The 14,864-nt window shown below is 32.3% G+C and overlaps 2 protein-coding genes across 2 annotated transcripts; both read left to right on the top strand.

Annotated features, from left to right (window-relative positions):
• The first annotated feature begins 973 nt into the window (after positions 1–973).
• LOC142539189 (protein CNGC15b-like) lies at positions 974–5,630 on the top strand. The gene is given in 8 exon segments (XM_075644466.1): positions 974–1,220; positions 1,332–1,680; positions 1,682–1,876; positions 1,954–2,166; positions 2,265–2,557; positions 2,674–2,785; positions 2,895–3,131; positions 4,782–5,630. Coding segments are annotated over 8 exon segments (2,136 nt in total). The 5' UTR covers positions 974–1,191; the 3' UTR covers positions 5,490–5,630.
• Positions 5,631–11,257: 5,627 nt separating this feature from the next.
• Positions 11,258–14,864, top strand: LOC142539188 (GATA transcription factor 7-like). The gene is made up of 3 exons (XM_075644465.1): positions 11,258–11,426; positions 12,875–13,120; positions 13,966–14,864. The coding sequence occupies exons 2-3, from the start codon at positions 12,878–12,880 to the stop codon at positions 14,605–14,607; spliced, it is 885 nt and encodes a 294-aa protein (XP_075500580.1). The 5' UTR covers positions 11,258–11,426; positions 12,875–12,877; the 3' UTR covers positions 14,608–14,864.

Here is a 14,864-nt window from a genome sequence, read left to right as displayed (position 1 = left end):
AGTAGAAAAATAATATTAAAGTTCCATAATACATATTATTGAAATCTCAAAATCAAATATATAAAACCAAAATACATAAACAAATATATATAAAAAAAAAAAAAAAACTTATTCATAATATCGATGAGTAATTTCAAAGAGTTTATGGGGCCACACTGCAGTTTACCCAACTGACTAATTCAATATTTCAAGCATAACTGACTTTTGGGGTGACAAGAACAAGGAAAGATGGAGACCCCGTTGGAATTAATAAGCTAAATTAACTCGCCATTTCTCCTTGTTTTCAGTCTCGTTCTCTGTCTTATCGAATCCTTTTTTGTTTTCGTTTTCTACGTCGAGTTCTCTTTTTTTTAAAAAAAAAAAAAATCTGTTTCACAGTTTACAGAGAAGATTTGAAAGGAGCGAGGGAGAGGATGAAAGTTGACTGAAGTATTTACAAACCCGAGGAGCTTTTGCTTACCAAAATGTTTGTAATTTACACTTTCTCTTTTAAAAAATGCTTTGTTCATTGCATTACTAGCATTTAGTTTTTTTGTTTTAAATTCGTATTTTTAGGAGCTGTTCATGTTATTTTCACTGTTATGCTGTAAATTACTTAGATTGCTGGTAAAGAATAACCTTTTTCTCTGTTTCTTGATTTTTGGCTCTTATATTTTGTGGGTTCAAACTGATACGTAGGTGTAGCGAGAAAGATTTGACGAAAAAGGATTTAAATCGTGATGTAAAATTTCTCATCCTTTCAGTCCAATGTTTCTTGGCTGTGCCCTTGTCTATGAATTTGGTTGAAAATACTGAAGAAATAATATTTTTATAGTGTTGACTGGTTCCAACGCGAAGAAAACGTGAAATCTGAAACGTTGACATTAGAGTTGAGCTGTCTAAAAGAATTGACAGGATTGGCGACAAAATCAAAGGATTAGTCACGGGTTTGACTTCTTTTTGTCTGAAAAAGAAAAACTAATGGAGGGTCTGATTCTTTGTATCCAAAGTTGGGCACATCAATTAATTTCTTCACATAGTTCTTATGAATTGAAAGACCGCTGTTGTGCTTTTTTTTTTTTTTGCTTGCAGCCATGAATCCTTTATCAGAAAATTTTAGTTCACCTGTTTCCTGATGTTTTCGAGGTTTGGTTTCAGATGGAGCAGTTATTTTCACCGTAGCAAACAGGCGGGTTTTCTTGATCAATCGCCATGGCTTTTAGTCATTCGAGATCTATAAGGTGTGTCCGCATAAATTCCATCTAAATTTTGACTGAGTATATGCAGAATTTGATCTTTTTGTTTATTTGTGTTATTGAAAATGATATAAGAGTTTGTGAATTGTTGCTCAGAGTCCATGACGATTCTGAATTAGAAATGGTCTCAACATCGAAGGGTGAAAATGTAGTTAAAGTGAGGTACAATATTCATGGAACGCGAACACTCGATTTGAACTCCAAGAATTGTGAAAACGAGGCTGACAGAAACAGGAAATCTAGAGTGTTGTCACGAGTCTTCTCAGAGGATTATGAGCGTATGAAGAAAAAGTTATTAGATCCCCGAGGACCTACGATTCATAGATGGAACAAGATTTTCTTGGTAGCTTGTTTAGTATCTTTATTTGTTGATCCTCTATTCTTTTACTTGCCTGTAATAAAGCCTGAAAGTTGCATAGATATTGGATTTACTCTTGAAGTTATTCCTTACTGTCATAAGATCAATAGCGGATATCTTTTATACGATTCAAATTTTCATACGTTTTCGAACTTCGTATGTGGCTCCTTCTTCCCGAGTATTTGGAAGGGGAGAACTAGTGATCGACTCTTCAAAAATAGCGTCTAGGTACTTTCAGGGAGGTTTTTGGCTCGATTTGATTGCAGCTCTGCCTCTTCCCCAGGTTAGGAAAAACCGATTTAATTGATTTTGTTAATGTAATTATGATGATGAAAGTATTATAACTTGGTCCAATTGCAGATTTTGATATGGGGTGTTATCCCGAATTTGAGGGGATCAACGATGATGAACACAAAAAACGCCCTTAGGTTCATTATCATATTTCAGTACATTCCGAGATTATGCCTTGTATATCCACTTTCATCGCAAATCGTCAAGGCTACTGGTGTTGTCACACAAGCAGCATGGGCTGGAGCTGCTTATAACTTGATTCTTTACATCTTAGCAAGCCACGTAAGTAAACCAGAACTTTGTGAAACAATTTTTGAACTCGAACTGACAAATTGTTAATTTGTTGATCTAACTAACATTATTCTTCGCTAAAATAAAAGGTTATAGGGGCATGCTGGTATCTTCTCTCAATCGAGAGGCTAGAAGATTGTTGGAAGCAGGCCTGCAGGCTTGAACAGAGTTCTTGCCAATTCAAATTCTTTGACTGTAAACGAGTTTCAGATAATGAGCGAAGATATTGGTTTCAGTCGAGTAATGTCACAAATAAATGCGACCCAAACTCTAACCTATATCCTTTTGGTATTTATGCTGATGCCATAACGAGCCACGTCGCATCTACTGAGTTTTTCAATAAGTACTTTTATTGTCTGTGGTGGGGGTTGAAGAACCTCAGGTAATGTATGTACATTTGATGCTCCTTAAAGTTTCATATATTTTTTTGAATCTCAATGATCATGAAATAACATTAATCGTAGAATGGACAATGCTATTGTTGTTATGATTTTACAGTTCTCTCGGGCAAAGTCTTTCCACAAGCACAAATGTAGGAGAAATATGTTTTGCTATAGTTATTGCAACTCTTGGTTTAGTTCTCTTTGCCTTGCTTATTGGTAAAATGCAGGTAAGTCTGTACTTATATGGCTTTGTTTTTCTTCACCTTTTCAAACCCATAAAAAAGGGTTTGTATGATTGAAATTGCATCTCAGCAACCTATTCGTATCTATTTTCAGACGTACCTTCAGTCGACAACTGTAAGATTAGAGGAATGGAGAATTAGGCGGACTGATACTGAACAGTGGATGCACCACAGACAGCTACCCAAAGAATTGAGGCAATCTGTTAGAAAGTATGATCAATACAAATGGGTGGCCACTCGCGGAGTTGATGAGGAAGCTCTGCTCACAGGACTTCCTTTGGATCTCCGAAGAGATATCAAACGACACCTCTGTTACGATCTAGTTCGGCGGGTTAGTAATTTTCAAAGTTTTTCATGCTTTATACGTCGAAGAGTACCTGTTATACTTGTTATCGTGTGTAATATTCATGTGATATATCCATCAAAATACGTTGTTTGAGCTGCCATATGCTCAGGGTAGGATGAGAAGTATGGGCAAAGATGGGCTATTGCCCGGTACAATTTTTTATTTAGGTAGTCTTGTCCAACAAAAATATATTTAAATAAGAACTATCAAATTCTAATTTAATAGCAAACATGTCATTATTTTAATTTATTTTTCAATTTTCAAGTTGTCTTCCCTTTTTTCTTGGTGATGCATTTCATTTTCGTGTATGCTTTTAATAATATAGTTTTTGCAATTTCGAATTGGATCTTGATAGATGATATTTGATTTTATAGCTTTCTTTATCTTGAATGTGGTTAAATCAGTTGGTTTGAAGAGGGTTTTGTTTTTGTGTGAACATTTGTCATGTGATGAATGATTGAAAATGTCCGATAAAATGTTCACATTAACTTTTTTGTTAAGCTCTTGCAATTTAGGTATCTTTGTTTATGTTAAAGTTTTCACTTTGCTGAAATAGGACGATGTAATTTTACTACTTGGTAACTCATCTTATGAGCTAATTATAGGAATGAATACAAAAATATTTATAACTTTTGGGATTTTATTAATTTATTATATGTTTTCAAGTTTTTTGGCAAAGATAAAATTTTATACTACTTTCATTTTGATTCAAAATATGTTTTCATTTGTACGTGATTATGAAATCAAAAGTAAAACAATCATTAATAGTAGATGATTTAGATTGAATATAAATTATCTTTTCAACTCCACAAAATTCTTTATATTTTTTTACACATACTTAGTTTTATTAATATCCTGATTATGGTAATTTTTCCCACTATTTTTCATTTTATCGAGACCATAAAACAAGTTTTTTTAAGGAATATAATTCGTCAAGACGTTTTGTCGGGACAAATTTGCTCATCTGGTGGAAAACTTCTGGCTACTCCCCTGCATATACTTTAGAAAAAAGAGTAAATTTTCATTTTATATCCTATATGTATGAGGATGTTATCATTTTTTCCCTATAATAATAGTCTTGTAAATTATTTAAAGCTAGTCGTTTAACTTTAATATAATCAATTTAATCATATTTATTTAAGTATCAAATGCATCCTGTAGCAATGATCGATAATCTATTTAGTTGACAAAATCCGTGCTCCAAATATTTTTATTTGATTTTGAGTATGGATTATTCTGGCACTTAGTTTTCGACTTTTCGGGAATATCTTAGCTGATGATTTAGTGGCAGTAATGGTCGGAGAAGGACAATCACTCATTTTAAAAATCAGTTGTCTTAAGAATTGAGACCAAAGACATTCAAAGAAGAGAAGCAAATGAAAGACTTTCATTAAAATTCTCGTAGAATCGAGAATGAAGTTTTCATTCTGTACATTTCAGATCATGAATTAGTCAATAATAATAATTCTACTGTTAGTTTCAGTAAAAAAAAACTCCTGATACAGTGAAGAGACTATTCATGTTTTAAATTCTTGTGTATATACATTAACCAACAAATTTTGGATATAATTTGATTGTCTTATGGTTTACAATGAATTGGATGATGCCAGATTGAGTTAATTTTCTTTGATACAGGTGCCACTGTTTGATCAAATGGATGAACGTATGCTAGACGCCATATGCGAGCGGCTAAAACCTGCATTATGCACACAAGGCACGTGCCTAGTCAGGGAGGGAGACCCTGTGAACGAGATGGTATTCATAATCCGAGGGAACCTCGACTCATACACCACAAACGGTGGCCGCACAGGGTTCTTCAACTCGTGCCGTATTGGTCCAGGTGACTTCTGCGGTGAGGAGCTTCTAACATGGGCTCTAGACCCTCGTCCCAGTATCATTTTACCATCATCCACACGCACGGTGAAAGCCATTTCCGAAGTGGAAGCATTCGCTCTCAGGGCGGAGGACCTAAAATTCGTGGCGGCACAGTTTCGGAGACTGCATAGCAAACAACTCAGGCACAAGTTTCGATTCTATTCCCATCAATGGAGAACGTGGGCAGCGTGTTTCGTTCAGGCTGCGTGGCTGAGGTACAAGAAAAGGAAGAGTTTGGCCGAGCTTAGGGCATTGGAAGGCCGACTACCGTATGATGAGGAAACGTTGAATGGAGGAAGAGAGGAAACGGAAGTTGTTGTTCTTGGTTCTGGGATGGCTGGTTATGCTGCAAGATTGGCTGTTAGTAGTAGAGGAATTATTCATAAGCATTCAGAATCGGATTCAGTGCCCGTGAACTCGCTCCAGAAGCCAGCAGAACCCGATTTTTCTGCTGTTGATGATGAATGATCTTGGGGACATATACATCTAAATTACATATGTATTGCTTCACATTAATTTTTTGGTGTGGTGTAGAAAAGTGTGCTTCAAATCTTGGCATCAACAGTGTAAAGAATTAAAGATATCAATGTCATTTTCCAAATATCAATACTACTCCTATCACATAAAATAAATAATACATGCATCTTTAATAAAGTTGTTATCTTATTGACATTTTATTTGAACACTAATTTAAAAAAAAAAAATTCATTTGTACAAACACATGTTTGGAACAATAGTGACAATTAAGAACCAATTTTTTTCCCTTTTGTCAAAAGTTACACTTTTTCGTAGCTATCCGATTGATTTTTCATCCTAAGAGCACCCACGTTGGAGTGTTAAATGGGCATTATATCCATTGTGAGCGAACATACAGGAGAGAGATATGTTCATTCTCTTTTTTAAAAAAAAAATTTATTGTATGCCCCCATGCATTCTGAATCATCTTTTTTTTATTTTTTAAATATTTTTTTAGGTTTCTTTTGGATTTTTTTATTATTTTTTAACTTTTTAAATTAATTATTATATTTCTCATTTCAATTAATGTGATTTTCAATTATTATCATCTTTGCAAAATTGTCATTGTAAAATAGCCGTTGGAACTAACCGGAGGATCCCAAGAAGAAGTTGTTTAAGGAAAGACAGGAGTTCGCAAGAAAAGATGTCGAACAAGTATTTGGGGTGCTTCAATCTCGATAGGCGATTGTCAGGGGTCCAGCTCGTTATTGGTATAGAAAAATGTTAAAACAAATCTTGTTAGCATGCATTATTTTGCATAACATGATTGTTGAGGATAAGGGAGGTCACGTGAAAAATTAATATGACGATGAAGGTGACAAACCCGCACAACCTATCCATGGCTCAAACCGAATATTTCAGGATTATTTTCGGACAAATTCTGAGCTGCATAACACTCAAGTTCATCAACAACTTCTCGCAGACTTAGTTGAGCATATCTGAGGGCAATACAACAATATGTGAATTAGTATTTCATATGTTATTTTTAATTTCATCAAAGCGTGATTTATTCTTAATTATTGTTTCATTTCAATTTCATAATTATATTGTAACTTTAAATAAATCGTGTTACACGTTTTGTTTAAATAATTCTTCTGTCGTGTTATTTCTTTCAAACATCTACTTTATTTAATAAACATATTTAAAAAACATTAATATTATCTTTTAAAATTAATAAAATTATTTTATTAAAAATTAAGATTATTTTAAAAAATTAGAATAATGATCTAAATATTGTAAAACATATTTATTTAATATGAAAAATTTATATGATGATTGAGTGGAATGTGAGACCCATAAATAATAAGTTTTAATGTTAAAATAATGTGGGTGAAAGAGATATGTTGTTATAATAAATATGTGACATTAGACTCCACTGATTTTTGATGAGTTGGTGAGTGTTATATTCAGATACCCTAAGAGCATGTACAACGGGTGCGGAAGATGCATGGTACATGTACCTTCCTCGTCCCCTGTGCGAAGATGTGGGTGAGCCCGTGTGAAGACCTCCAGGTGGTGAAGCTCACCAATTTTTTTAAAATATTTAAATGGTCAAAAAAATTTGTTCAATTATTAAAATAATAATAATAATTTTTAAAATGAAAAAGATATATACTATTTTATTAAATTTGAGATACTTAGAATAACTAACTTTTGTGTAATGATCTGTTTTATTAATTATATATATTAATAAAATGTTAAAATTTTAATGTAATTAATATGTAGTTCAGCGGATAGAATCATGGTTTTTTGAGGTTAATGTTATAGGTTCAATTTTTACTGAGGTCATTTTTTTATTCTTTTATTTTTCAATTTATTTTTTAATTTATATATCAAAATTACAGTGTAGTCCCTCATTATTTCTTATAATTATATTTTGATCATCATTTAAATATAAATCAAATGAATTATAAAAAATATTATACAAGCACGCAACGCGTGTGTCGGTGTACTAGTATATAGAATGATTGGGATGAACTGGTTGTTGAATATCAACGATCGGATCAATCCCAATCTTAATAATTTTTAAAGTAATATTAAAAAATAAAAAAAGAAAAAATTCTTAACCTTTAAAAAAAAATCTAAAAAAAATACCAATTGTCATATTTTTAAAATTTAAGCATGCTTCTACAAATTGACTGCATTACACCTCAAAAAAATCACAAGTTATTCTAATTTAATTTCAAAAACTCAAGCTTCGTAAAAAATTCAATCAGTAATTTATTTAGAGTGTATTTCATTATATTTTAATTGTTTGTAATTTTTTAAATTTGTGTATTTTTTATTTCGTATAACTTTTAATTTTTAATTTGTATTTTTAATTTGTTATATTTATGTTCGATTTTATAATGTTTTTAAAAAAATTATTGATTATAGTGTTAACTTATTATTGATTAAAAAAAATAATGTTTCAAAAAACATCGATTCAGCTTGATAAATAATTGATTATAGTGTTAACTTATTATCTGTTATTGAAATTATTTTTGTAAAAACGAAATCATCAGTCCCACCAACTTTTGGATTTCAGTTAAATTAAGCAAAGTAGATACATAATCTCAATTTAAAAACCATGTAACTGATTTCTTTTTTAAGACAGAAGCCAAAATAATTTTTTAATGATTGCTAACACTTCCTAGATCATAAATTTTCGTTATCATCGAAGTTGAAATATCCCACTATCTAGCTTACAAACTTTGTTTCACTAATTTAGAGTTTGGTATGACATTGATATTCCTTACTTTAGAAACCTTGGGAGTGGTATCTTTGGTATCACAACCTTGAAAAAATTTAGATGTTTATTAGTCCCAAACATTATGTTTTTGTTAAAAATAAACAAAATGGTGCTCAATTTCTTCCAAAACTCGGGGGGCTTGTGTTTTTCCGTCCCACTATTTTGGACCAATATCGTTTTGGTTCCTCTTGTTCTCGTTCTGGTGAAATTGAGCAGTCAAAGAAGTGCCAATCAGGGAGACATATCATATTTCCACAAAGCACGGATGAACCCGAGCTCTCAGCCGAGCTCGTATTGGTAAGTTCGGGCTTCATACAAAGGTCATCTGCACGAGCAACTTGGTATAATTGTCACTCTCGAGTTCATAGGTATGAGAGACAATGATTTGATATCATTTACACGTCTTTCAGCACACGTAAAAATGATATGACTAGATCAGATGAGCATAGGTTGTCAGATGTGGCAGTATCATGGAACAAGACATGGACAACCATCTTACCATAAGTAGCAACCAAGCACTGAAAACAAGATCATCAGTGACTTTTCCTTTATAAATACCAAGTTTAATTGGCATTAATGTATTCACATATTTTTCACTAGAAAGCATACTCTCTACAGTACTTTCTTTTGTGTGTATAACTTTCCAGCATACATGGGTACTATTGTAATAATGCAGGGCCTCCTCAGAAAATAAAATTAATGCAGGGGGCTCGCATAATTAAAGCTGGAAACGAGACTAACATTTGGGCAGGGCCGGAAGGGAATGATTGAGCCAAGCCCATCCAAGATTCCCATGTGATATGTTGGACTATTGGGCCCCATTATGTGCTAAGATATTTTTTTTCTTTTATTGTGGTATTTTTAAATTTTGGTTTTGGATTTTTCTTTTTGAGATATCATTATTTATTATTATTCTTCATCAATATTAGTTGTGTGTTGTGAACTTGTCAAGTATGGAGAAATAAATATCAAATCTTGTTAGATGAATTTGCTCGAATGGAGAAAAAAAGTCTTCAAAATTATTTAAGGCAAAAATTTCGATTTTTCGAGAAGAACTATATAATTTAAATGTAAAAAAATTAATACAAAATGATGGGTTTTAGGGGGCAAAGATCTAAGAAAATTTCGGTTTGATGATAAGGCACATACCACCATCACATTGTGGACCATCTTCGTTTATCAATCATAAAGAGGATAATATTTGATCAAAAGGGGACGAATAATACTACTCTTAACATGCTTACCCTTCACCAAGAGTTTGGTAATATTTTGATCGTTTACCAATATTTGTGATCGTATGAGAAAGTATTTGTACCTTTATCAAAAGTTATAATTAATATTAACTGCGTAACTTAATTTTTTAAAATTATACAATAATACTAATTGTCATGTTTTTTTTATATGAACACATATCATAGATGGTAAATAAAGAGAATACAAAATACACTGGGATATATCCAGGGATCACAAAATCAGTGTTCAAAAACCATAATCGAAGAAAATGGTTATATCAAAAAAATATATACATCCGAAGAATGAAATACAGATACTGGGAGACAAAATATGAACATCATCCAGCAGCCAGTGTTCGATGAACATGAATCAAAATCTTCCAAAAGATAGCTTCCACATCCGGCCTCTCACCGTTAAAAAGTGCCCTGTTACGAGCAGTCCAAATGTGATAAACCAATGCAGCTATCCCCGAGTAGCACCTCCGTGCACGCATGGTAGTATCTCTGAATCTCTAGCGGAGAAGACGAAGTAAACCTGTCATAGAATGCGCCATACACTGAACTTCCATGGTCTTTATTTCAATTTTTTTTATGATGTGAGTTTTTCAGTGTGGATAGGATAAACTTCTGGACTAACACAATAACTTGTAAATCACGTTAGATAGGTAAATCATTGTTAAGAAACTCTATACGACAAAACATCTAAGGCATTGTTTGGTGTGCATGATAAGGGGCGATTGATTTTTAATCTTTCATTTATCATGTGTTTGGTGTGCATGATTAAGATTGTGATAGGCTCGTTCAGCCCGCTCTCGGCCCGCACTGTATGCATTATTATCCTCTTGTTAGTGATTATATAATCTTTTGGGGGAGAAGGGATGATGTTTGATTAATTTAAATTTTCTTTTAATATCCTAAAGTATAAAATAATTATAAATTCAAAAAATTTAATAATATTTAAATATAATTTTTAATTTGACTAATATTATAAATAATTTAATTATTATTGATCATATTTTTATTATTTTTAACCGTAATATTATAATTGTTATTAACCATTATTTAATATTTCAATTTGTATTAATATTTTATTTATAACAATAAATGAATATTTATGTTGTTATCAAAACTTAACTATTTTCTATAATATTAATCGATTTTTTTAGTTTTTTTGGGAAATTGAAATTAATGAAAATCTAATAATTAATATAATATTTTAATTATATTTATAATTTGTAAAATCAATTAATTATATACATTTTATTTATTTATTCAATCATTTTAAGAAATATATTACTAATTAATATATTATGAGGTAATTTTAGTAAATAATTAACAAAAATAATCAAATAAGTTAAAATTATATCAAATATCATATAATTTATCATAATGATTTTTTATTTTATAATCACTATTATTATATATCATTTATTTATCCTATGACAAGAACCAAACGGTGCCTAAAGATATTGATAACAAAAATCTAATCATTAATGAAACACTCAAGTATCCAAACATTCCATTTAAGTATCACACCTAACGCCTACTGGACATATAAAGAAGGGAATACTTATTAGCCCTGATGAAATTTTAATTATAAAATTAAGTATTAAAAAATATAATAACTTAAAATTATCACATATTTATCGATATAATCCTACTAAATGACAAAATTTACGAAGCAAAGTAAAAAATAAAAAAGAAAAAACAAATAATTATTATCCCTAAAGTTCAAAATAAATAGTACATATTTATCTCAGACAAATGCAGTCTGATAGATTACATTACATTACACAATAGAGAAGTGCAAAGAAAAGAGATCCCCCGCCTCCACTTACCCTATCTTTACTCCTCTTTTCTCCTTCCTTCTTTCTTGAATGTTTGCAGGCATAATGGCGTGAAAGATCTGTAAGGGTTTCTTTAACGGTATGCACACTTCCATTTTCTCGCGTTTTTGTATCTATTTACCATGTTTCCGTTTGAAATAATTTGACTTTTTACTGCTAAATTTACAGTCTTTTTTGAACAAAAATAATTTACTTTGCATTTCTTGAAGTTCTGGTGTATGGCTTTTCTTTATCTCTCTTTGATTAAATGGTAACTGGAGCTTAGTTTAGTTTTTAAAGCTACACATTTTTCACCATTCTCATTTGCTGTTGATTTTCTTGGAAAAAATGGTGTTAATGTTTTTTTTTCTTATTCGAATGTCAAAGACTCTGCATCTTGGTTTTATTTTTATTTTTTTTTCAATTTTTTGGGATTTTGATGGGGGATTTTTTTTTTTTTTTTGGGTGGGTTTAAGTTTTCCAACTTCCAATGGTTGGCCACTTTTGGAATTAAATTGTTATTGAAGTTTAAAGCCCTTAAAAATTGGTGCAAAGAAAAGAGATCCCCCGCCTCCACTTACCAGATTAATCTGGTAATTTTGGGAGATATTTTGATGTTATTTACCCCATGGTAATTTTGGGAGATATTTTGGAAAATAATTTTATTTTTATAAATCATTGGATATAAAATTTTCTGTGTGTATACTTTTTTTTATCCATGAAAATGTATTTTGTATTTAGAATATATGTGTTGTATGTCCATAACTAATGAATTTTGGTTTGTTTGTGATATATTGATATGTTAGTAATTTTAAAATCTTGTAACTTGAACTTATCACTTTAACCATTCAAGAATAGTAAGTCTCTTGTGAGATGATCTCACGAATTTTTATCTGTGAAACAGATCAACTCTATCAATATTCACAATAAAAGTAATATTCTTAGCATAAAAAATAATATTTTTTTATGGATGATCCAAATAAAGATTCGTCTCATAAAATACGAACCACATAAGTTTTGGTGTTCAAAGAATTGTTTGTTCTTGGTGCATTTTTTAGATCATCATTTAACGAGAACAAAAATCTTTTAAAGAAAGTGAAATTATAATGATAAATATGACTTTAATTTAAAAAATTATATCTTTGATCTTAAACTTATTTATGTTACCGTATATTTGGGTTTTTCAAAAGATAATTTCGAGAGAATAAATCAAAGTTATCGTTAGTATTCTGCCTATGATGTCCCAAATACATTGTTATCTTTGTCCTATTTATGGGCGAGATAGTGATATCACAATCAAATTTTATCCTAATTGGAAACCTCCAAACGATAATTTTCCTTAGTCCATAATATTCTCATTTAAACCAATCATTTAAGAGTTTTCAAATATTTAAATATCGTCCAAAACATTACTATATATTCGCGTTAAGTACGATTACGATGACAATTGTACTTTTCATGCGTATGGTAAATCTTTATTATTGTCTTGTACTTCTTGCTGTTCTTGTCTTGATCGTTTGTACATGTAATGTTTTGTATGTATTTCAGGACATGGATGTAACTGTCGAACGTTCCGATAGTCGTTTGGACGGAGATTTCGGTGCTGAGGACGAAGAGTTTGACATGAATTTATCCCATTTTTGGGATTTCCCATTGGAGGACGTGAGAGCCGATGTATTTGTTGGAGATTGGGACGATAGTAGTTTGGAGCGTCTTGGACCGATGACGTTGGACGCAATGATGCCGCCTACTATCCAACGTCCAAAAGTTGATACTTTCCCAATGGATGCACATGTGAGTCGTGTATAATTATTTTATGCTTGAGGTTCTGATACTGGAAACAACATGAGATGGGAATCGAAACTGAACCATGTGATATTGGCAACACAATTCCAATTCATGTCTCAATTTCGATTTCATGTTTCTAGGAATTCAAACCTGACTGTAAATCATTGGGTCATGTTCCTGTTTTGGAATCGAAACTTAATCTGTTTCAGTTCATAGTTTGAAGGAAACGGTAATAGTACAGTAAAAGGGGTGAAACAAGGTGGGGATCATTTGATCAATTTTGGGTGAATTTTTAGATAAATCCCTCAAATTTGTTGAGGGATTCCTTTCTTGATCCATGTTGGGTCTGGTAAATGAATAGCTTAAAGAATTATATGTGATTGCTATCTCCCATCAAGAATGGTGCATGGATATTATAGGTAATCCAAGGGTCGAAGAACTCGAGTAAATGATGAAGTACCATAGTAAGACTTGTTATTTCAATTGAAGAGAAGATTTTAGAAAAACTAGTTGTAGCATTTGATTCATTGAGCAAAACTCTTGTTTACGTGTCGAACTCGCTGCTTGTGAAATTTAAGTAAAATATGTGTGTTGTATTATTTTTGGAATTCATCTAAGTTGAACATTTTCTGTAGCGTCTGGTTATCATTATTTTTTCGTTACTGAAGCCCGGACTATTCAATAAACAATTTACTCTTCTGGGTTACATTTTGCAAATGACTATTCTTGAAATCTAGGAAGAGAATTCGGACTCGTTGCAAAAACATTTCGTCGAAGCTATTTTTAATGTATTTTATATTTCATGTGTTTTATGCTCTAATCATTGTTTTTCGCTTATTCAACCCTGAAAGATGGATGATTCTCACAAACCAAAGCAGCTGCTAGACTATGTTGGAATCGCCTCTGGGCCATGTGTTCTTAATCAGAATGCATCAGCCGAGACACGAGAGTCGGGTGCATTCCAGACACAAAGCCCTGACTCTGTTGTTGAAAGCAGTAGCTCGTGCTTCACTGGAATTTTTGGTGCCATTCCCGGGCAACCGAGATCTAGAACAGTCAAAACACGCCCACGTCTAAATCCATGGAATCTGATGTCTCCTTGGCACTCTGCGAAACCTGGCTCTGGAAGGACCTCAAATCACCAAAAAAATAAAGGGAGGAAGAAAGTACTTGGAGACGCTGTATATTCGTTGCAATCATCAGATGCTGCGAAGAAACTTCATTCAGGTTCAACTAAAAAATGCGCTCATTGCGAAATTACAAAAACCCCACAATGGAGAGAGGGGCCGCTGGGGCCGAAGACATTGTGCAATGCTTGTGGTGTTCGGTATCGATCAGGACGTTTATTCCCCGAGTATCGACCTGCAGCAAGCCCTACATTTGTTCCAGATCTTCATTCAAATTCCCACAGGAAAGTCTTGGAGATGAGAAACATAGCCACACCACATGCAAGGAAAATGGATGAGTCCGGGGTGTTGGCCGTTCGGATTTGATAGCTATTTCTTAAATTCCGAATTCAAAATTATATGATAATGGTTCTTGTTTGGCTAGTTTTAAGTAATTGAATCGTTCATGTTTTCAGAGACGTCGATGTTTTTCCCACGATGTGTGGTTCCTGTACGGCCGTACCAAACTGAAACCGAGTTTAGCGTAGGTAATGGTCGGAAGGATCATATATGTTAATGTTGGCTAGAGTGATAGGATGTCGAAAATGAGACTGTATCACGGTTATTGAATTTTTTCGTATTTT

The sequence above is a fragment of the Primulina tabacum genome, chromosome 3 (assembly GCF_025594145.1).
Source record: "Primulina tabacum isolate GXHZ01 chromosome 3, ASM2559414v2, whole genome shotgun sequence".
NCBI lineage: Eukaryota > Viridiplantae > Streptophyta > Magnoliopsida > Lamiales > Gesneriaceae > Primulina > Primulina tabacum.
This window is presented reverse-complemented; position numbering and strand designations above follow the sequence as displayed.